Genomic DNA, 22,825 nt, shown 5'->3' with positions numbered 1-22,825 from the left:
GTACTTAAGATTTGTGTTCAATCAAAGGGTTCATAGAATAAAAGGATGTCTGAATAAAAATTCTGTTCTTCAGCATGTAGTTGCTTTAAAATTAAAGTGTGGGTTTTTTCCTCCTAACAAGTAAAGTCCAGTTTCAGTCTTTTTGGCCACCTGTTGCATGGCTTGCTGATTTAGCTCCTGATTTCATCCAGATGAGACTCATCCAGCATGAATGAATGCTGTCATGTTGCCCTTCTCTCCTGATACTGTAAACACTAACATGGCTTAAACTGGAATCTTATAAATCTTATTGTATATCTAAAGGAAGGAAAGGTAACTTTTTGTTCTGGAAAAGCAGACTCTTTTGCTACAGTTGTCTACTTGGGATGTTGTAAGATCACTTTTTAAATTGCATGGAAGTTACTGGGCACTGTAAAAGTGAGGAACATATTGTTCACCTTGTATAATGGCATGTGGGAGAGGGTGTTATCGTATAATCTTTGTCCTCCAGTTTGAGCAATATCTGATTATTACCTTAATTATATTAGCTATTCCCATCTGGCCCCTCAAATTGGCAAAGAGCCTATATGCAGTCTGATCATCCCCAAAGCCATTATCAAAAGTGCTGAAGAAGGGAGAATAAATACTGTGAAGAAATAAAGGTAGTTGGAAGCCAGATCTTAAAATTCAGTGAGTTAACTTTTCTTTTTTTTTTTTAAGTGAAAATTGTCACAATATAAAAGAGGAATGTGGAATTCAGGAGAAATTTATAACCTTGCTGTAGACATTGGAGTTAAAGCTTCTGACACATTCTGCTAAATTGCAAATTAGTGATTAATTGTAGCTACCACCAGCTCATTCACATTGTACAGAATCCACTCTCTATAAAATTCCATGGTCTGGAAATCTGCACAGAATCACTTGTTAACAATGAAATTTATGTAATGCTTTTCAGTGCACATAGTTTAGTATAGAGTTGTGAAATGGACAACTGTGTGACCCCATAAAGATAACACTTCAGGAGAAGGTGAGGTCAGAGTGGCAAAACGTAACCCTGCAAACTGACCTCTAGCATTGGATTGAATAGGTAAAATGTACTGTGGCTCCACACAAACCAAAACCATCTATTTTTAATTGCAGGAAATTGCTTGATTTCCACAGCAGCTTTGTTAGTCACTACTGTCAACTTTAAGAATATTACCATACGTGCAGTGCCTAGTAGTCAAGGTAGTACTCAATACTTAAATATTTTGCCATTCTTTACTTGTAAAGATTCAACACCATGATAGTATGCTCTCTGAGCTGCTTTGGTTTAGGAACTCCAGATTTCCAGTGGCATAAAGCATTTGATTTCTGATCTTACCAGTTCATAAAATATCAGAATTGTAAACTATCTCTAGTCCCCCATTTCAACAGTACTGCTTTACATTTCTCCAAGACTGAAGATGGCAAGTCTGTACCTTGCACAAATTTTGTTTTTAGCACTTGCACTATTCTGTTTTTCCCAGTAGTGTGACTGGATGAGTGTCTTGGCCTTGTCTAACTTTGTCAAACAATGTCAAATGTCAGTCAAAAGGGATGATTAGGATAACTTCGGTCATGCTGTGTTCCCATATAATCCGGACACTCAGATTATACCACTCACTAGCAGGTAAAATAAGGAAATACTACCAAGATATATCAGTTATAAATATTGGTGCAACCTCAGTGTTGTTCCTTTTTGGTCTCCTTTTTCTTGTAGGCTAATAGTCTAATACAGTCATCTTTAGTAGTACAGTATTGACAAGCGAGGGGTTTTTAATCGGAAAAAACGCTAATTTTTGCTAGTTACTGGAGAACCTTTCCACTTTAACTTCTGTAGTTCTTGGTCTCTGACTTTTATCTTGGCTCAATTCTCAGTCTCTCTTGAATGAATAAATGTATGAGTTTCTGGGCAGCTAGTTCAGCTCCGTGAATTCACAAAACATGTTGATTTTTGCCTTCCTCGGGGATGACGCTGTTTTGATATCTCACATCAGGTGACCACAAATGTCAGCGTCTAACATTAGGATAAAACCAAGCCAGGTTAGTAAAAGTTCTGGGATTTCAGAGCAGATATTTAACTAAATATTATGATTCTGATCTACTCTTGTACATTTAGGGGAAAAAAAATCAAATTTATTGCATTCTTTCTCTTAATGGGGTAACTAGAACCTACTTTGCGAATGAAGATATAATTTTCCTTTCTCACTGATCTTTTTTTGTTGTTGTGAACCTTATTATGAAATAAGGCCGCAGATTTTTTTGAGCCATCTCTGGTTTTCCAAATCAGTAGTTCTTCTGTTTGAAGCATCCAGGCGTGAAGACAGATGCAGCTGTAAAGCAGACGTTATTTCTGTGAGCTTCAGACAAAACAAATGGAATGTGATCCAGTCCGCATCAGTCACTACCAAAATGTGTGTGATTTACCACTAAGTTATTTGTATAATAGCTGATAGAAAAATATTAATGACTGTATGCCTGAAATAAAGACGACAAAATCTAATTTTCTGTGCGTGGAAACTGCTGTGGTATCTCTGAATATTTTCCCAGTCCTTATCTGCTGGTCACTTCTTGTCTCTTTGAAATGACTTTACCTAACCTGTGGTTGCTACCGTTTGAACAATTATGATGAAAGATAACTGGGTTAGGAAATAGTGTATTAGCTCAGTATAGACAAATATCAAGATAACAATGTAGAATGTAAATGGATGTAAAATGGAAACGCTTGAATAGGGTAGAAACCCTGTAGGAAGTCAAAGGAAACTTTCCTTGGATTGTTTTCTAAACAAAAATAGTGGCCTCATCTGTTCCACTTTGCTGCTGTTACTACCTATTGTATCTTAAGTTCACCAAACTAAGTTTTGACTTATATGGTTAAATTGGAGGTAACTTCATTATTTGAGAAGTATGTGGAAAAAAACAAGTTACTGGGCCAACACTCTTGTTTCTTGATAATTTTTTCTTCTGTTCCCTACTCTGAAAGAAAGGGTAGCCACTAGCTGACACTAAATTTTTGAGATTTTTTTTTTAAAAAAAAATATGCCCTTAATATGTCTAATTTCCTGTGAAGATTTCTGAGTAAGAATTTGGGAGTGGTAACTTTTTATAGGTTATTCAAAGGAATCCATTCTAAAATCCTGATTCTGCAAATATTTTATATTGTATAGGTTCTAATACTACACTCATCACCATAATACCTGGGTGCCATCAAGTAATGCATTAAGCAACGTGGCTAACATCTGTCACGTTATGTATTCTCTCCTCCTCTCCCCGGGGGAGAAGCGTGTGCAGTGGTCTATCTTATTTTAGTAGGGTTTTTTTCAATGTATGTCGCTATGCATTTGTTAGAGAAGGAAGGTCAAAGAAACTTGCCTTGCACTTGGAGTGGAAGGTGGTAAAATGGTGGGAAGGTAGTCCTTAGTTCTTGGAGGAGTTTATTTCACAGTCTTGGACCAGCCCCTGAGAAGGTTGTCTCCCATACAGATGAGCTGGACCCTTATTGTAGAGAATACCATTGTGCCAGAAGACTCGTTGCCCACAGTCTTCATCCTGGAGCTTTAGGCAGTCTTTTAGCTATCTGGGGCCCGGCCATACAGTGCTTTTGAATATGAGGACTGAGAGCTTGAACTTGATTTAGTATTATATGGGAAGCCAGTGTGGATAGCAGAGGGCAGGCCTGATATGCTTGCAGTGGCCTGCGTTGCTGGGGAGATGTTCTTCAGTGTCGTGTATTAGTTGGAGTTTAAGTGCTGAAGACTTTAAGCCTAGGTGTATTGTATTGTTGTAATCCAGTCGAGAGTTGACAAATTGGGACTGTCCCAATATTTAGTTGTTTGTTCCTTGTCCCAACCAATGTATGATTGGGATGCCATTTGTCCTGATATTTTGGCTTGGGGCTAGAGGAGTACAATGATGAGCACTCACTTGGGGTCCCGGCGGTGCTTTTTTGGGGTGGCTCCCAGGAAACGGTGGGCAGCAGGACCTTGCGGCCCCTAGGCATGGGAAGGCCGGGGGGAGGGGTCTCTGTTTGCTGCACCTATCACAACCACTGGCTCCGTCACAGCCAATGGGAGCTGTGGGCGCAGAAAGGGCGCAGACCCCTCTTGGCTGACCCTGACCCTGGGGCGCTGCGTGCTACTCGTGCCTCCAAGTAAGCCCTGCTCCCACAGCTTCCAGCCAATGGCAGCTGGAGCCAGTGCTTGTGGCAATCACAGCATGTGGAGTGGAGACTCCGCTGGCTGCTGCTGACCCTAGGAACCAGAGGAACCCACCAGGTGCCTCCCAGTGGGTGGGAACCATCCCCCAGGTAAGCGGCGGGGCTGCAGCTGGGGTCCTGTGCCCGCGGCTTGAGGCAGGCTGTGGGTGGGAGCCGGGGCTATGTGCTTGTGGTGAGGGCCGGGGCTATGCACCCACAACCCGCAGCTTGCAGCAGGGCTGGAGCAGGGGCCACGAGCCCCCGACCCACAGCAGGGCTGTGCCTGGAGCCGGGGCCGTGTGTCCTCAACCCACGGTTTCCTTAGGCTGTGTATCTTCCTTCTCCCATGGCTCCAGTGGTGTAGGGCTGTGAGCCTGTGGCTGCCTCCCCCCATGTCCCGATATTTTATTCTTGTCATCTGGTCACCCTATGACAAAGACATGAGTAACTGAGGTGAAGTCATCATCTACCAGGATAGGATGGAGTCTCCTAGCCAACCGTAGATTCGTAGATAGATTCATAGATATTTAGGTCAGAAGGGACCGTTATGATCATCTAGTCTGACCTCCTGCACAACGCAGGCCACAGAATTTCACCCACCACTCCTGCAAAAAACCTCACACCTATATCTGTGCTATTGAAGTCCTCAAATCGTAGTTTAAAGACTTCAAGGAGCAGAGAATCCTCCAGCAAGTGACCCGTGCCACATGCTACAGAGGAAGGCGAAAAACCTCCAGGGCCTCTTCCAATCTGCCCTCGAGGAAAATTCCTTCCCGACCCCAAAAATGGCAATCGGCTAAACCGTGAGCATATGGGCAAGATTCATCAGCCAGATACTACAGAAAATTCTTTCCTGGGTAACTGAGATCCCACACTATCTAATATCCCATCACAGGCCATTGGGTCTATTTACCATGAATATTTAATTACCAAAACCATGTTATCCCATCATACCATCTTCTCCATAAACTTATCGAGTTTAATCTCAAAGCCAGATAGATGTTTTGCCCCCACTGCTTCCCTTGGAAGGCTATTCCAAAACTTCACTCCTCTGATGGTTAGAGATGGTGGTAGAAAGCATTACTGGCAGATATGCTATTTGGGAGTCAGTGAGGAATCCAAGAATACACCTAAACTACAGACTGAAATGTCCAATTGTGTGTGTGGATCTTCAAGAAAAGGAGACCATATCATGGCCACAAACGCTTTGAAATATTTTCTTCTGCCTACCAGCATCATCTCTGTCTTACTCAGATTCTCTTCATCTAGATATGCAGCCCACTTTACCTAAGTGAAATCTCATTGGCTTCAATTGGTTCCAGTGTGGTAGAAATCGAAGAATAATTTTTATACAGAGTGGTCCTGATGGGCACTTCATATTATTGTTTCCAAAGTTCAAATCTTCTTCACATGTGATCTTTATTTTTCCCCTACATCAATCAGAGTATAGAGATGAGCTCATCTTTTCGATGTCGGATTGCCAGCTAAACTAGGTAAGATCCATTCAATTATATTTAGTGATGGAGGGAGAATTTATTAAAAAGCAAACATCACCCTTTCAGCTATAGATATTCCTCCCATTTCTCACCTGCCTCTTTTATTTTCATTTAGTTAATCCTTTCCTAACCACATTACTCACCCAAAAAAATCATGGAACTAATATGATGTTCACTATTATCATATATTATCACTTTACTTATATGTGTTATCTCTTTTCCCTACCCTTTGTCTATCTTGTCTATAAATTTGTTAGTTCTTTGGACAGGAACTGTCTACTGATGTTTTTGTGCAGTGCCTAGCGCAATGGGCCCCTGAACTTAGTTGGTCCCTAGGCACTCCTGTAATAAACATGATTAAGGCTGTGAGTTTGTCATGGATTGCGTGACCTTCATCACTTCTGCAGCGGCCGGTTCAGGGGCAGCTCAGGGGCAGCTCAGGCGGCTCCTGTGCCAGTCATGTTGGCCACTGTTGGGGCAGCCTTGGGTCACCAGGCCCTCCCACCCCTGCAGCAGCATCATTTGGGTGTGGTAGGGTGTTGGGGCATGGGATGGGGTGAGGCGGGCTCTGAGCAGCGCTTATCTGGGGGGCAACATCCCCCTCGCTCAGCTGCTAGGCGGAGGTGTGGCCAGGCAGCTCTGCGCACTGCCTCTGCCCAGAGCGCTGGCTTCACAGCTCCCATTGGCCAAGAACTGCGGCCAGTGGGAGCTGCAGGGGTGGTGCCTGCAGGGGAAAGCAGCATGCAGAGCTGCCTGGCCTAGCCTCCACCTAGCATCTGAGTTGCCACTTCCAGGGAGGCCCCCAGGTAAATGCTGCCCAGCACCCGCCTCACCTCGTCCCGTGTCCCTGTCCCTACCCTCTCCCACACCCAAACTCTGCTGCTGTTGGAGGGGGAGGCATGGAGCCAGGTAGGGAGCCTTCTGGTCAAACCCCCGCCCCACCAACCCCCCAGCACCAATGGGGGTTCTGGGCTGCGTGCCACTCTGCCCCTCCACCTTGAACCCAGACCACCCTCCCCCAGCTCCCGTCCCCCCTCCCCCCAACTCAAGTTTTAGTTAGGGGTATATAGTAAAAGTTATGGAGAGGTCTCAGGACGTGAATTTTTGTTTACTGCCCATGATCTCTTTGTGACTTTTACTAAAAATAGCCATGACTAAAACGTAGCCGTAAAGATGATTAATAATATTACCAATACTGGTGTGGTAGAGGGCCAAGTTCTTATTGTAGGGTAATGGAAGACCATTAGTTCATTGATGTGTAACAAGTCGTTGAAGATTTATAATTCACAGAGAGCCATAGTTTCCAAGGAAAATGACTTTGCACAGTCTGAAAATGGGATTTAGCCAAAGGAAAACTTGAAGAAACTAGAATGAATCCATCTTCCCCCTTGGAGATGCTTAAATGGACTGTGTTGTGTGATGGGCGTTAGTACCTCTTCTCTTCAGTCTGGAATTCTTTACAAACTGTAGAAATCTTCATCATAATCACTCTCATGATATCTGGTCTTTTTATGCTTAAACCCTTCTCTTGTTTACATAGCCTAAAGGAAGATATAATCTAGAGCAGTCATTTTCAAACTTTCTGTATTCATGACCCCCTTCCACACAGCAAGCTCTGAGTGTGACCCCCACCTTATAAATTAAAAATGCTGGATAATATAATTTAATGGAGACTTGGGGCTTTCAGCGCCAGGGAGCTGACAGCTTGCGACCCCCATGTAACTACCTTGCGACCTCCTGAGGGGTCACGACCCCCAGTATGAGAGCCCCTGATTTAGAGGGAACAACCTTTTATTTTCAGTGTTGAAAGAGTTAACTTGATACAGCTGAATATACTACCCAGATGGTTACAGGTCTTGCCAGTCTTACTGCTGTATTAGTTCAAGAAAGATCTGGATAGGATATGCAAGACTTCTTTCTGGCAGGGGAAGAGACCCAAAATCAGCCTGCTGAGGCTGTGTGGATCCATAGAGCGAGGATAGCTTAATTTACTGGAAGTTTAACACGTAATACCTAATACTGGTTCTACTGTGGAAAGTGACAGAAGGGAATTGATCTAGCCTGGCTACTCTCTGACCTGATCTGCTTATGATGAATTCCCTTATATATGGCAACATAGGACAATCTGATGAGGGAAAGAAGCAGCTATTTAAAGAAAACAACACAAGACTTAGCCAGTACTCAGCCTTTTGATCTATATGGACTTTTTCCTGGTTGTGAAGACCTAATCTACAAGATATGGGAAGATAAAAGACTCTCATCTCTAGAGTTGCTTCAAAGAAGATAACTGGAATGATTTAGTGTGCTAGTAGTATGAAAAGGGACACTTCTTTTTTAAAAAAAATAACCAAGAACAAGGCACTGTTAGATTTATTTTGTGTCTCACTGATTCCATGTCAAATTTCCGCAGTTGATGAGTAAAGATAGCTTTTCTAGTTATCGTACTGGGTTCTTTTCTCCTTTACACATAACCACTTATAGTCCGCAAGCCAGATGAGGCCACTTGAACCTATTCACTCTCCTTGAAGGCTCGTGAAGTTGGAGACACATCAAAGAGAATCATTTGGCCTTCAGAATCAGTTATTGGTGGTGATGCATTTGAAGGAAAGAATCTAGCTGGATTTGAAGTCGAGAACAAAACTCATCTTTTTATTTGTAAACTCTGCATATTTGGTCTAGAATCAGTGAGACAATAAAAATCTAACCCCATTATGCCAATCTTCAGTTACTTTTCAAGAGTAAAACTTCGCTTTATATCATATAGAGAGAGGTCTATAGCAGGGGTCGGCAGCCTTTCAGAAGTGGTGTGCCGAGTCTTCATTTATTCACTCTAATTTAAGGTTTTGCGTACCGGTAATACATTTTAACGTTTTTAGAAGGTCTCTCTCTGTAAGTCTATATAATATAACTAAATAATTATTGTATGTAAAGTAAACAAGGCTTTTAAAATGTTTAAGAAGCTTCATTTAAAATTAAATAAAAATGCAGATCTTATTAGTTTAGTGCAGTGGTTCTTAACATGGGGTGCAAGATGCCCTTTCTGGGGGTGCGAGACGTGAGATTTTTTTTAGAAGACAAATCATCGAAACACAAATTAAGCACAGGCACATAAGTACAACTACTTTGTTTCATCAAACCTATGTATTTATTAACATTATATATTTTTTAACGATTACTGTAATATACAAAGTTTTCAAGTTTTTAAGCTAATTGTAGTGTAATTTTTGATAAGGTCTGCAGAGTGCTGGGCCCAGGCCAGCGTAGAGCCCTGGACTGGCTGCCAGTACCCCAAGCTGGCAGGAGGGCTGAGCAGGGCCAGAGGCCTGGACCCTGGCTGGCAGGGGGCCGAGCGGCTGGAACCCCAGACCAGCAGTGAGGTGAGCGGGGCCAGCGGCTGGTATCCCAGGCCGGCAGCAGGCTGAGCGGGGCCAATGGCTGGGACCCCACCTGGCAAGGGGTTGATGGCCGGAACCCCAGACAGTCAGCGGGCTGAGCTGGGTGGCGGACAGAACCCCAGACCGGCAGCGGCTCACCTGCTGCCGGTCTGGGGTTCTGCTGGCTCCTGCTAGCCGGGGTCCCGGCTGCTGGTCCCACTCAGCCCACTGCCAGCCGGGGGTTCTGTTCACTCAGGCCGGCAGCGGGCTGAGCGAGGCTGGTGGCTGGAACTCCAGACTGTCAGTGGGCTGAGCGGGGCCGGCGGACAGAACCCCAGACCGGTGGTGGGCTGAGCGGCTCAGCCCGCTGCTGGTTTGGGGTTCCGTCCGCCGGCTCCTGATAGCCAGGGTCCTGGCTGCTGGCCCCGCTCCGCCTGCTGCTGGCCTGGGGTTCCGTTCGCCCAGGCCAGCAGTGGGCTGAGTGGGGCTGGCGGCCGGGACCCTGGCTGACAGCAGCATGCTAGTAAAAATCGGCTCGCATGCTGCCTTTGGCACGTATGCCACAGGTTGCTGACCCCTGGTCTATAGAGATCTTACATACATTTGCAAACTAGATACATTTGAGAGAGACATTAACTTGTGTGAAAGATTGTCCTTAACTTCAGAGATTACCAGGGGGAAAGAGAAATAGCCATGCAGGGAGTGAGGATTGGTAGACCAATATTTAGGGAGGGGGGAGGCTTTCAGGTTGCAAAATAGCTGAGGATAATGTAATGCAGAGGCACCCCAGAACCATCTACTGATACATTTGTTATCTCCTCCCAATAAATGACCTGTTGAATTCACTATGTCTAGAGTCCCAGCAGTAATTGTTTTAAGGGTGGTTGAAAGGAAGGGAGAAGCTTTTTTAAAAAAATCTTGAAGCCTAGAGTTCACACCTTATTATCCAATGCAACAAATTTTTAAATAGTTTATGATAATGACCTTGCTAAGCTTGGAACTAAGGTTGTAGGTTTCCTTTCTTGTCTATAGTGTTGTAAAAGCTAAAAAATTAGATTAAAAAATTTTTTTTTTATATTGTATGGAATAGTTCTTAGTAATCAACACACACTTTCTGGATTTTTATTCAAACCTATAGTTTTACAGTGATTCTTCTTCAGTGGATATGGCTAATACTTTTCCCCGTTCACAAATTAGTTAAAAATCCTTGTACCCATTCTCGGTTTGCATATTAGTAAGTCATGAGCTTTAGCTGACAGTCATTCTTTGGTGAGCAAGCTGATGTGAACCTGAATGTCTGTTACAGCAAAACTATAATCCAATTGAACAATTAGACTATTACATCTGATTCACTTCGTCGCTTGCTGTGTTTTAAACGGCCAGTAGCAAAATAGTACTTTGCTAATGAGTTCTTTACAATAACAAATGAGGCTAGTTACACTGCTGCCTTGGTACAGCCACATCCATTGTGAGCAGCTGCGCCTGCTGACATTGCTTCTGAGTGGAGAAGGAAAGAAGGGCAGAACAGTGAAGACACTCTTGGGAATATGCTACAGAGAAAATCTTATCGAGTTCAAAACTAGCTTTACATGGAGTTGTGTTTTAGCTAAAATCTTACATTGAGAGGATTGTTATATGGTGTCAGTTAATTTTACAAACTGAACTTTTAAACAGGTTTCAGAGTAGCAACCGTGTTAGTCTGTATTTGCAAAAAGAAACAGCGTACTTGTGGCACCTTAGAGACTAACAAATTTATTTGAGCATAAGCTTTCGTGAGCTACAGCTCACTTCATCGGATGCATTCAGTGGAAAATATAGTGGGGAGATTTATATACATAGAGAACATGAAACACCATGTTCTCTGTGTATATAAATCTCCCCACTGTATTTTCCACTGAATGCATCCGATGAAGTGAGCTGTAGCTCACGAAAGCTAATGCTCAAATAAATTTGTTAGTCTCTAAGGTGCCACATGAACTCTTAAAGTATATAAACTTGCCTTATAATCTACAATAGTATATAACTTTCAACTTTAATTACGATGTCTGAAAATTCTTAAAATTCTCATTTTAATCAGCAAAATAAAAACAAATCGCTGTATATTTGAGTGGCAATCTGGAAGGGAAAACAGAGGTATGAGTCACCATTGTTAAGCAGTACCCTGATACTGATATCAGGTTCTTAGTTTGTAGTGAAAAGGACCAAAGATTTTTAAAACCAGTCCATCAGTCATCTAGCCACATGAGGAAATTGTAAAACCACAAAGATTTTTAACAGTTAAATAGTCTGCTATTACTTCCAAAATACTAAGTAAAAATTCTGTCTAAAGCTTCATTTTGGTACTTTAAGCAACATGGCATATAGTGATTAGGGTCCTGGACTAGGACTTGAGAGACCTAGGTTCAGTGCCTGGCTCAGTTCTGTGCTGTGACCTTAGACAGGTCACTTAGTCTCTCTGTTAATCTGTTTCCCCGCCCACATTTTAATAGTCTTTCTCCATTTAGACTGTAAGCTCTTTAGGACAGAGGACTGTCTTTTGCTATGTGTTAGTACGGTTTCTAGCACAATGGGGTCCTGATCTCAGGGTGTCTAGGTGCAACGGTAACAGAGTAATTAATTTATTGCTCGTAATCCTTGTTACTGTACCATTTTTTCCAATCAAAACTATGTATCTCAGTGAAGTACTTATGTTCCCCCTTAAATAGCCAAAATACACAGTTAACATGATTGGATTGGAAAATATCATTATTCCAGTTGTTCAAAGAGGTAAACTGGAACTTTCTTTAAAAAGTCCAGTTCAACTTTTCAAAAATTACAAACGTGTACCTTCAGGGTCAAGACATCATAGGTCATGCTTCACCCTAAAGATATGGAAAAATAACAGCTAAAAAAAAGTTTCCTGAAGAATCATAGACAAATATGTAATACACCCAGCAAAATTGTAAGATGACATTATGGAAAACACATTGTATGCCTTTGTGTGCTATTAAAATAAACAGTGTTGCCTTAAATTGGTGTGCTCTTGGATGTGCACTATGCCCTTATCCCAAGAGCTAACTTTAATGGCTCAGGTAAAATCTTATTTTGTTTTGTTTTTGATAGAAATTTAGCCTTGAGGCAGTGTGACATGGTCTAATGCCAATGATCTTTAATGTCAGTTCTTTACATTACGTTACATTACAATTCACTTGCATCTTCATAACTTTTGGATTTTTTTTTTTAAAGTAGGATTGGGCATTTGAGTGGTCAAAAAATAACCGGTCAGTTGACCAGTTGATTGGTCAAATATTGTCAAATAATGTAAAAAAAGTCAACTATTTTAAAGCACTAATTTATTAGAACATAAATATAGAAAAGAAAAAGATGACGAGTTTATGGTCTCCATGTGGTTTAGCCTTAGATACTTATGCCTGATTATAAAAAAACAAATTTACTTAGCTGAGTTATTTTAACTAAGAAAAATGTGAAACATAATGAAATGAAATTCTAAAAAATGAAATTCTTTTTTAGCAATGGTAGGTTAGCATTTAAATGTGAATGTTATTCAATATTGAACAGTTATAAAAGAAAAATGAAATTAAACAAAATAAACATAGCAACTATAAAAGAAAATGTCATTTTTAAATGCACGTATATTAGGTAGGCAGCTGGCCAACTCTTCAAGCAGCTTAATGGCTGTGCATCTTTTCTCTTTATGTTTGGGGATGAGGTTTAATGACTGAATCCTCTTTTCGCTCCCCCATTCCCTTCCGAGTTAGTTTCTGTATGTTTTATCTAGTCAGTTTATATTGTAAACTCTTCCGGGCAGGGACCATGTCTTTTAACTCGTTAATTTTTGTAAATCGCTATGTACATGGATAGCCTGATATACAAATAAAGATATACATACATAAAATTTCAGTTCACTTTTTTTCTCAGCAAATGGTATTAGTATGTAGTAGAACAGGGATCGGCAATCTTTGGCACGCGGCCCGCCAGGGTTGGCCGGGCCAGTTTGTTTACGTGCCGCATCCGCAGGTTTGGCCAATCGCAGCTCCCACTGGCTGCGGTTCGCTGCTCTAGGCCAATGGGGGGCTGCGGAAAGCAGCGCAGGCCGAGGGACGGGCTTACACTGGTGGGCTGTGTGCCAAGGTTGCCAATCCCTGTAGTAGAGTTAGTGATCGTGACATTTAAGTAGGCTTGCTAGCAGATAGCACCATGAGGTAATCAAAAAGGTAGGCAAGCACCTACGTCAAGGTATTCTTGTTGGAATATTTGACTCTGGTCAAATGATAGGTAGTCAGTTGACCAGTCAATTGAGTGGGTTGCCAAGGCTATTTTAAAATGGTTTATAAATAGTTAAATTTTAAGATTACAACAAATCAGCAACTAACTAAACTATCCTCTACAATTGGCTTTATTAGCTACATTTTCTATTTTGTTAATATGTAACCATGAAATAGACTTTCAGTAGATACCTTCAGGCATCTCCATACTAATTTGAAGTGACAGGTGTCATTTTTTATTTTTGTTGCATAGTCATGATTGCTCATATATGTGCTACCTTACCATCTGTTGTGGAAAAGCATAAGCAGTCAGATTTAGGCATTCTTCCAAAATGAAGCCAAGTATATAAGCTTGCTGCAAAAGCACAAGCATATCACAAAGCTTTCTCAATATTTTTGTACTGATCATGAAGAAGCTCCTCAACTTACTGATCCTCACTCCTTCATAACATAGATATCCTTTTAAAATGTGTGTGCTGTGTTTTAGATTGCCTTCCCTGTCTGAAAAGAGAAAAATATTTTTAAAAATGCTAAAATGTGAAAGTATAGATTTTCTATTGTAGACGACATACATGGGGAGAGGGAACTCCCCTAAAAATCATATAAAGTCGTTACTTTATCCTTCTCCATGTCTTGCTTCAGCACTGTGATATCTGAGAATTGCTGCCAAAAACATTGGTTAGTCAGGTGGTGAACTTAAACTATTATTTGTTATGTAAAACCATGCTTGTTTTACTGTTAGTTTATTCTTCCCTTCCACCCACTTGTTTTTCACACACCTGCTTGTGTCTTGTCATAAACCAAGGTTGTAAACTCTCTGTGGAAAGGAACTTTCAAATATGTTTGTACAGCGCCTAGAACAAAGGGTCTCTGATCTTGGATTGGGGGACCCTAAGTGCTACTGTTATACAAATTTGGAGAAAGCAGTTGCTGAATGTGCGGACATGGAGAAGTGTGATTCTCAAGCTTCAAAGCCTGCTAGAAGGGAATATTTTCATAATAGCTTCTTGCATGTCTATAGCTAGAAGCTGTACAGAGGGAGCAGAGCCTCAACAGATCTTGGAGTGTCAGAGGTAAGGGAGGCTGTACTACACATTATGTCTCCAACAGCCACACTAGTCTCAGCTGTCCAAACATGATGCCAAATTCCTCCACACAAGATTGTACAGCCATTGAGATAAGGAGAGGCATTTGTGTCTTCCTGATGATGTAGCAAAGGATAGGAATGGTATACAAGTGGTGGAGATTTATTTCTCAAGGGTAAATGTTTGCGAGGACACAGAAACCTCACTTCATCATATTTGCAATGTCCAGGATTCCAGAAAAGGAGGCAGAGGCCATTTTATCTTTTGCAAATTGTGGGGAATCAGGCTGGTCCCTGTTTTAGATATTCTCAAGAATCTAATCCGTTGGGTTACAGGGAATGGATCACTTGATTACCTGTTCTGTTCATTCCCTCTGGGGCACCTGGTATTGGCCACTGTCAGAAGACATGATAGTGGGCTAGATAGACCTTTGGTCTGATCCCAGTATGGCTCTTCTTATGATCTTATTCTCTTTGTAGTCCCCCAAGAGGAAAACTCAAGTCCCAAAATGTGAGCAAAGAGGAATAAGTTCAGAATGGCAATTTTAACTGTGCCCTCCTTACTATCCAATTTTGATAGATTGAACAGCAGGAGGCCTCTATATTCTTATTAGAGACACAAGATGGGTGAGGTAATATCTTGTTGGACCAACTTGTGTTGGTGAGAGAGACGATTGTGTTTCAGTCTTACAGAGAGCTCTTCTTTAAGCTTGTCTCTCTCACCAACAGAAGTTGGTCCAATAAAAGACATTACCTAACCCACCTTGTCTCTCTAATACCCTGGGACCAACATGGCTACAACTACTCTATAGTCTTATGTTGTTCACACAGGTGGTTCTCCAGGTTTTGCTACAAGTACTGTACTTTACTCTTTGATCTCTAGACCTACCTTGAGAGTATTTATCAAGGATTTGATGATGGTAATCACATCCCCCAGTGAAGAGGGGGATTCAGCTCTTTAGAAAAATACCTTTAAAAAGATGAGTTCTTACAAGGAAGTGTCTGGCCTCTGAAACGAGTCCTTAATCTAGCAGGATGGAAGAGTGCAAGAATCCCCATCCCAGTGATACTATTTTATTTTAACCATTGGAAATGCCTCTGAACAATCACTGAAGTAGAGGAAAGTTAATATCTAGATTTAAAAAACAAAACATAGACTTTATAAAGAAGACTTGGATTTATGTGCCAATACTAGTATTTTAATCTCATTGCCTAACATTGCAAATTGTACCAGGAATGTGGTGTGCTGTCCCTGTAAAACAAAATACGTTGTTTATTTTGAGAGCAGCTCCCAGGGAAGGGAAGATTTCAACCTTTTGTACCTCCAATGTCCTTTAGAATCTCACTAGCTTGAAATTCCTAATGAGCCCGGGATTTTCTTTCTCCAGTGAATTGTTGGAGTCCTTCGTATTTTCCGTACACTGAAATGTTTAGATTGCTAGTTTTCTCCACACTGGCTCCTGCAGTTTTCATATAAATCTTTTAAATTTTGTCATCAAGTAAGTTGGTGTTTTGTTCTGAATGTCTGCTGAATAGCTTTTTAATAAGGCAGACTACACTTGCAGAGGTCACTCATGGTATCAAAACTGTTTAATGTTATACGTTGTACAAAGAGGGGAAATGATTGAACCAGAATGGAATTTCAAAAGGAGACTGGCTGCAATGGAAAACAAAATTTGCCACTGGTAGAGTGCTGTTTAAAGAAGATTGTTAATGCATATAACTATTAGTGTGACTCCTATTTCTTGCCAGTAAGATCACTGTAGCTGAAACTTTGATTTAAAAAAGAAAGTAACTGAAAATAAGCTAGGTAACTTCTTGTCCTCCAAGTCAGGGTGCCTTTGTACACTCTTTGTACATTTTATGCATTATTCCTAAAATGGTACAACAGTTTCGTTCTGGTAGAATTTTTTGTAAAGGAAGGTAAAATGTATATAAATGTTTATACATTCATATTTTGTCACTTTCTCTCTGTGACAACTACAGTAAACTAAAAGAACAAGCTGTGTGTGAAGTTTATCCATATTTATATTTATAACAAGTGTATATACTTATGTACCAGACAAAAATTAGCACTTTAAATGTAAAATATTTTAGATTACAACTGTAATTTTGTCTACTTTTCTTTCTGAAAGTCGCAAGGATTCATTAATGTTGGGGTTTTTTCATTACTTGTATTTCTGTAATACCTTGAGGCCTCACCTGAGGTTTAGGCCTCATTGTGTTAGGTACTCCGTAAACACACATAAGGAGTGGTCCATTCTCTGGATAGTGTACAGTCTAAATAGAAGAGAGACAAAGGGTGAGAGGGGAAACAGAGGCACTGAGAGGGAAAGTAACTTGCCCAAAGTCAGAAAGCAGGTAAGTGGAGGAGCTGGGGATAGAGCCCATTTCTTCTGACTCCTAGTCCAGTACACTACCCACTGGCCCATGCCTCATGAATCGAAATAATTACTTTCTACAGTAACTTTGAAAACATTTGCTGCTCTGGTGTTCTAGCTTTGTTCTTTTGCAAGTGTTCACCCCCACCCTCGTCAGGGTTGTATGGCAAACTCCTAAATAGAATATTCCTGTTTGTTCTTATCCCCACATTCTCTGGCCTGTTGGAAGATTGTACCTATCCTCCCATGCTGACAGGAGCTGCAGCGAGAGAATTACTAGAACAGTTTTCATAGTAGCAGCTGTGTTAGTCTGTATTCACAAAAAGAAAAGGAGTACTTGTGGCACCTTAGAGACTAACACATTTATTTGAGCATAAGCTTTCGTGAGCTACAGCTCACTTCATCGGATGCATTCAGTGGAGCTGTAGCTCATGAAAGCTTATGCTCAAATAAATTTGTTAGTCTCTAAGGTGCCACAAGTACTCCTTTTCTTTTTACTAGAACAGTGTGATCCTTGTTTCATTTAGCTTGTTCTAAATGCTAGGCGTGTGTGATTTGCTCATGCATAATCCTGGGTTGCTGTATTGGTAAGGGGAAAGGGTAAAATGACAGAGGGAGATTTACAAAGGAAGAAGACAGCTATTCCAGTGGTCTGGAATTTGGAGCCATCTGAGTTAGGCTCAACTTTGCATCTCTTACTCTGTGTGCTTGCAAGGGCTAGGAAGTGGTTATAGGTACAGCACCCTTAGTTCGTGTGAGTGTGGGGGGGAGAGAGAATAATTTGTTTGGGTTTCTAGACCCTCTTTTGCTTTTTTTTCCCCCCCTTTCCACTGTCCCAATGAGCAGCACTAAATTATACATTTCTTTGAAGTATTTTGGAGTGAAATTTTTTGTTAGCTCTAGGGATTCCTGTCAGATGACATAAGGGTGTCAGTTTGTACAAATTCTTCCAGGTATACCTTATTTCCTGATCAGTCAAGATTACTCTCCAAAGAAGCCAAAAAAAATGTGTTCACTGTCTCAAATGTCAAAAGGTTTTCACGTATATTTCTGATGATCTTCCAAGCAGAATGTTAAACTTCATTATGAACCTTTTAATACTGTGATGAGCTTGGTGTGTACTGTAACCAAAGTAGATTTTATATGTTGGTCAAACATTGTAACATAGTCTGACTCATCATGTACAAGTGAGGTTTTGATAAACATTTTTCTTGTGTGATGCTATACTACTTATATTTTATAAGATTGTTTGTTTCTTTTATATACTAGATATGGCTATGTAGTTAAATCAGCTTTTCAGATTTGCATTCTTGAAATAACCATGACTTGAGAACAGAAGTGTTGTAAAGATGATACAGACAAAATTCATAGCAAGCAGATGCCTGATCTCTCTCAAAAGAAAAGCTGAAACTTAGAGATTCAGTGTAATACCTAGAACCCCAGTGTTCTGTAGTGATTTTTAAGTATTTTAAGAACATAGCTAAGTATTAGCTATGTTGCATATTGATGATGGTTTGATTGTGAAGCATTATAAAAAAGGGGTGGGGAGAAGCTCTTCATTGATCCATCCAAGCTGAGGAACTTGACTCGCTTGTTTAACTCCGTCATCAGGATTTGCTGACCAAAAGTAACACCAAACTCACTTCTGAATTTTGTTTGTTTTCTTTCATAGTTACTTGGACGATGTTTCTTGACAGTGATGCAGGTTCACTTTCAGTTTTTGTCACAAGCTTTGCAGAAGGTCCAACCAGTGGCACACTCCTGTTTTGCTGAAGCTGTAGCTCAGGAAAGGAAGAATGCTAGTGGGGTGGGAACCTCCAATTTGAGCCCCACAACTGAGCTAGAAGATGCAGTACGATCGTGGAGAGGAGCTGCAGAGGTATGGATGCCTTGATTTCAATGAAGCTGAATATTTCATATTAGTAACTGGCAACTTTGAAATTAGTTGCCCTAATTTGCAAAACTCTTCATATTTGTTTTTATATTAAAGGAACACTAAACTTGATATTTAGTCCTGTTTTCTTTAAATGACTTAAAATTGTTTTAGGTACTATTAATTATCCTGGAGCCAATTTTCGTATTTCTTTAAAATGTTTTTCTCTATGTGAAAATCCTCACAAAAACTAAGGAAACAGTCTGTAGTGAAGCAGTGGCATTATATACAAAGTGCTGTCAGATGTACTAACTAGAAATATAGAAAAATAATTTTCTCTGATCTTTCAGTTATAGTAGCCTTTGTTCTTGTCAAAAGAGTAGGCAAAGAAGACACCGCAAAAGTCAGACAGAAATTATTTTGATGGTGTCTTGATAACGTTTTGAATATGTATCCTATGCTGTATTTTAAAAAGGTTACTCATGACTTTTATGTCCAATTTGTTGCAAAGCTGCTGTTCTTGCTGGTGGTTCAATTACAAAATTGTAAAACATTTTATTATGTTACTCAAAATTATCTTTAGATTTATACTTCCAAAACACATACTTGTGGAATCCATATCTTCCCTGCAAGGAAAAATCACTTTTCAAGGGAACCTAGTTTAATAGACCTAAAATACTTGCTTTTCCTCTTTCTATAGCTAACATTAAATTTATAATCTGCTAGAGCAGAAACGGCTTTAGACTTTTTGAGTACATGGTTTCCTTAAAATTAAAGTATGTGCTTTTGAAGTCTAATTTGGCAGAACAGACAGGCGTGTTAGTCATCTTTTATTAACTAACATCTGCAAGGTATAGGACAACAGACAAGTTTCCTGTTGGACTATGAATTTAAAAGAACTATTTGTAACTGGACAAACGGCAACTGCTTTCTCTCACTGACTGGAATAAAATGGGGATTTACAACTGTTTGCTAGATACAATTTTTGGGGAATATTATTGTTTCATACTTTTGTTGTTAAGTTTATACCATAGCTTTATCTACTGTGAATTCTGTTAAGTATGATCAGGATTTCAAATGTTGTCACTATACAAAATGTCAGCTAATCTTGTACGTACTGTAGGTCAGTACTTTATACTCTTAGTTTCTTGGAAGTTGCAATATAGAAATTGATATAACTGGTTAAAATTAAGTACTTATGTACTTGGGTTGGGGCCTTAATCTTTATGATAAAAGAGCCATTTAGGACCTTGGCCCAGTTAAGCTACTTTTATGAAGGAAACATATTATGATGTGTCAAAATATAGAGAATCATATACAGATTAACAGAACCAAGTCTCAGAGTAGCAGCCGTGTTAGTCTGTATCCGCAAAAAGAAAAGGAGGACTTGTGGCACCTTAGAGACTAACAAATCAAGTCTATTAGGCATGCAAAATGAGAAAATAAGAGAAAAACACAAGACCAAATTATCTTCAATTATAGAGCTAGAAAAAAGAAACATCTATTTCCACAATTGACTAAAATCACCAGTCGCGATAATTGTAAGTTTTAAGATACTATATGAAAATCTATGCTCTTAAATAATCACTAATATATAGCTTTTTTTTTTTTTTTCTATAATCCTCACCGGATATACCAGTTAATTATTGTTCTTGGTCCTGGTGTGGAAATTTTGGGTAGACTAGATCTGTCCCAATGTTGAACCAGTACTATGATTATATCTGATTATGCCTTATGTTAAAGGCCACATCTCGACTGAGAGAAAGAGGCTGTGATGGGTGTTTGGCTGGAATTGAGGTTCAGCAACTCTTCTGCTCACAAAGTGTGGCAATCCCTGAGCATCAGCTAAAAGAACTGAACATGAAAATTGACAGTGCTTTGCAGGTTAGTTACCTTAATTTTATTTTTTCTACATGTCTACTACAGTCAAGAGGTAGGGGGTTGAAGCGGGGAAGGAATGTGTTATACAAAAACATGTAGTTCAATCAGCTGAGAAAGGGTTGTGACTTTGCAGTATTGTCTATAGAAGATCGTGGATGTGTTGTGAAATATGACAGTGTAAATTCATATATATATATATACACACACACACACACACACACACACACACACACACACACACTTTTGTATCACTTGTTGATTATGGCTAACTTGTATCTTAAATCATTTTGTAATATCAGGCATATAAAATCGCTTTGGAGAGTTTAGGCCATTGTGAATATGCAATGAAGGCTGGCTTCCACTTGAATCCAAAAGCTATTGAAGCAAGTTTGCAGGTAAGAGCCACTACTCTTTTTTCCTCCTGAAAATGAATGGTAAAGAATAGTAGTAATTCCTTAAATTTTGGTCTTGTTATTAGCTTTTTTTTTACTGTCTCCCTTTCTTGCTCATTGATCTACATTTTGTCTTCAAGGGCTGCTGTTGTGAAGCTGAAGCCCAACAAACAGGAAGGAGACAGACTCCACCTCAGCCAATTCAGTGTGAACTCCCCACTGTACCTGTTCAGATAGGATCTCATTTTCTAAAAGGAATATCCTTTAATGAGTCTGCAGCAGAAAACCTGAAGCTGAAAACGGTAATAACCCTAAATCTAACCTTTTGTAAAAATTCAATATTAAATATTCAGTATTATATTACAATTTTAAAACCAATCATGCCGAATGAATTCAAAAGGTATTCTTAGAACTAGTGGGAAAATGGATTTCTAAATTTGGGAGGAAGGTAAGGTGGGAGTATCATCCAAAAATTATTTGGATATCTTTATCAGCATTTTCACTTTTTCAAGGTAAACTTAGCTCCCTGTTCCTGGAAACGTTAAAAATGGCTTGTGTTTTGAACTATTATTTACAGTGTCTCATAAGTAGTTCTCTTTTGTATTCTGATTATTATACTAATTTCCATAATTCAATTTATGCAGGTGCATTTTATAACTTAGACTCTTTACAGGTAGCAAATGCTTCAGTTAAGATTGAGAAAGCTTTTATAGTTAACACTACTGTGTGTATTTAATTTCCTTGAATGAATCCTTCAGACAAATCAAAATTACAAGATAAGGACATTTGCGAACATTTTATTTTGTGTTTGTAACCTCAAAATATACATGCAGTATTAAATTTTTTTCAGATGTATGTTACTCTGTTTTGAGTAGTGTGTGTAACAGGCTTTTGTGACTTGCAGCACACAATGCTACAACTGATCAAAGAAGCTGGTTGCCATAATGGACTTACACCCCGGGATGACTCTCCTGTTACTGAAGTACTAAATCAGGTTTGCCCTTCTACTTGGCGGGGAGCCTGCAAGACTGCTGTACAGTTATTATTTGGCCAAGCTGGATTGGTAAGTAACTATGGCTGATAGGGACAGATCAGCAGTAAACAAAATATTTTTAAAGCTATATTTGGACAAGAATACCTCTTCTCTTAAAGTAAAACTGAGATCATTTGGGCTGATAGAACAAGATGCTGAGCAATTTGGAGGACTGGGACCATTGTCCTCAGACCATCAGTTTACAAGTTCACAAAATTAAGTACATGACTTAGTAAAATATGAAAAGTATTAAAAGCTCTGTAATTACAGTTAACAATTTGACCAATAATTTAACAATCAAAACACTTACATAAAACTACACTAAAGTTTCTCTTACAGATGTTAAAACATTATTAAAACACTCTGGAAATTGGTTCACAGTTTCTTACAATGGGCTCCCCCGTTTCCAGTGTTAGAGAGAACTTTCTAGTAGACAAGATGGATTTTAGCAGACCATAGATTCAGAAGTATTAATTGTAGTTGAAAACTTAACACTCTAACATAAAGAATATTTTGAACATTGACTAATTTTACAAAAAGAAAAGCACTAGAAGTTTTAAAATCAAATAGGAAGCTGCAGCTTTTACAACCTGATGTAGATTAGGACACAGGAAATGCAGCTCCCATTTTAATGCATGGTAAAATCAGGGGACTACCACATTTTAAAAAAAAATTGTATTCTGCAACAACTTTTGGAATTTGGAAGAGGCCCTGGAGGTATTTCACCTTCCTCTGTAGCATGGGGCACGGGTCACTTGCTGGAGGATTCTCTGCTCCTGGAAGTCTTTAAACCGCGATTTGAGGACTTCAATAGCTCAGACATAGGTGAGAGGTTTTTTGCAGGAGTGGGT

General features: G+C 39.9%; 1 protein-coding gene across 1 annotated transcript in view; it reads left to right on the top strand.

The window, feature by feature from the left end:
* The window catches only part of GARRE1 (granule associated Rac and RHOG effector 1), a 106,822-nt gene that overhangs the window by 57,413 nt on the left and 26,584 nt on the right, over window positions 1–22,825 (top strand). Inside the window, exons 3-7 of the mRNA XM_077830778.1 lie at window positions 18,468–18,674; window positions 20,412–20,552; window positions 20,849–20,944; window positions 21,082–21,243; window positions 21,846–22,004. Coding sequence (XP_077686904.1) covers window positions 18,468–18,674; window positions 20,412–20,552; window positions 20,849–20,944; window positions 21,082–21,243; window positions 21,846–22,004 — 765 coding nt within the window. The remainder of the gene's footprint in view (window positions 1–18,467; window positions 18,675–20,411; window positions 20,553–20,848; window positions 20,945–21,081; window positions 21,244–21,845; window positions 22,005–22,825) is intronic.

Source organism: Eretmochelys imbricata, chromosome 12, assembly GCF_965152235.1.
Source record: "Eretmochelys imbricata isolate rEreImb1 chromosome 12, rEreImb1.hap1, whole genome shotgun sequence".
Taxonomy (NCBI): Eukaryota; Metazoa; Chordata; order Testudines; family Cheloniidae; genus Eretmochelys; species Eretmochelys imbricata.
Note: the sequence above shows the minus strand (reverse complement) of the source record. Positions and strands in the feature narration are given on the sequence as shown.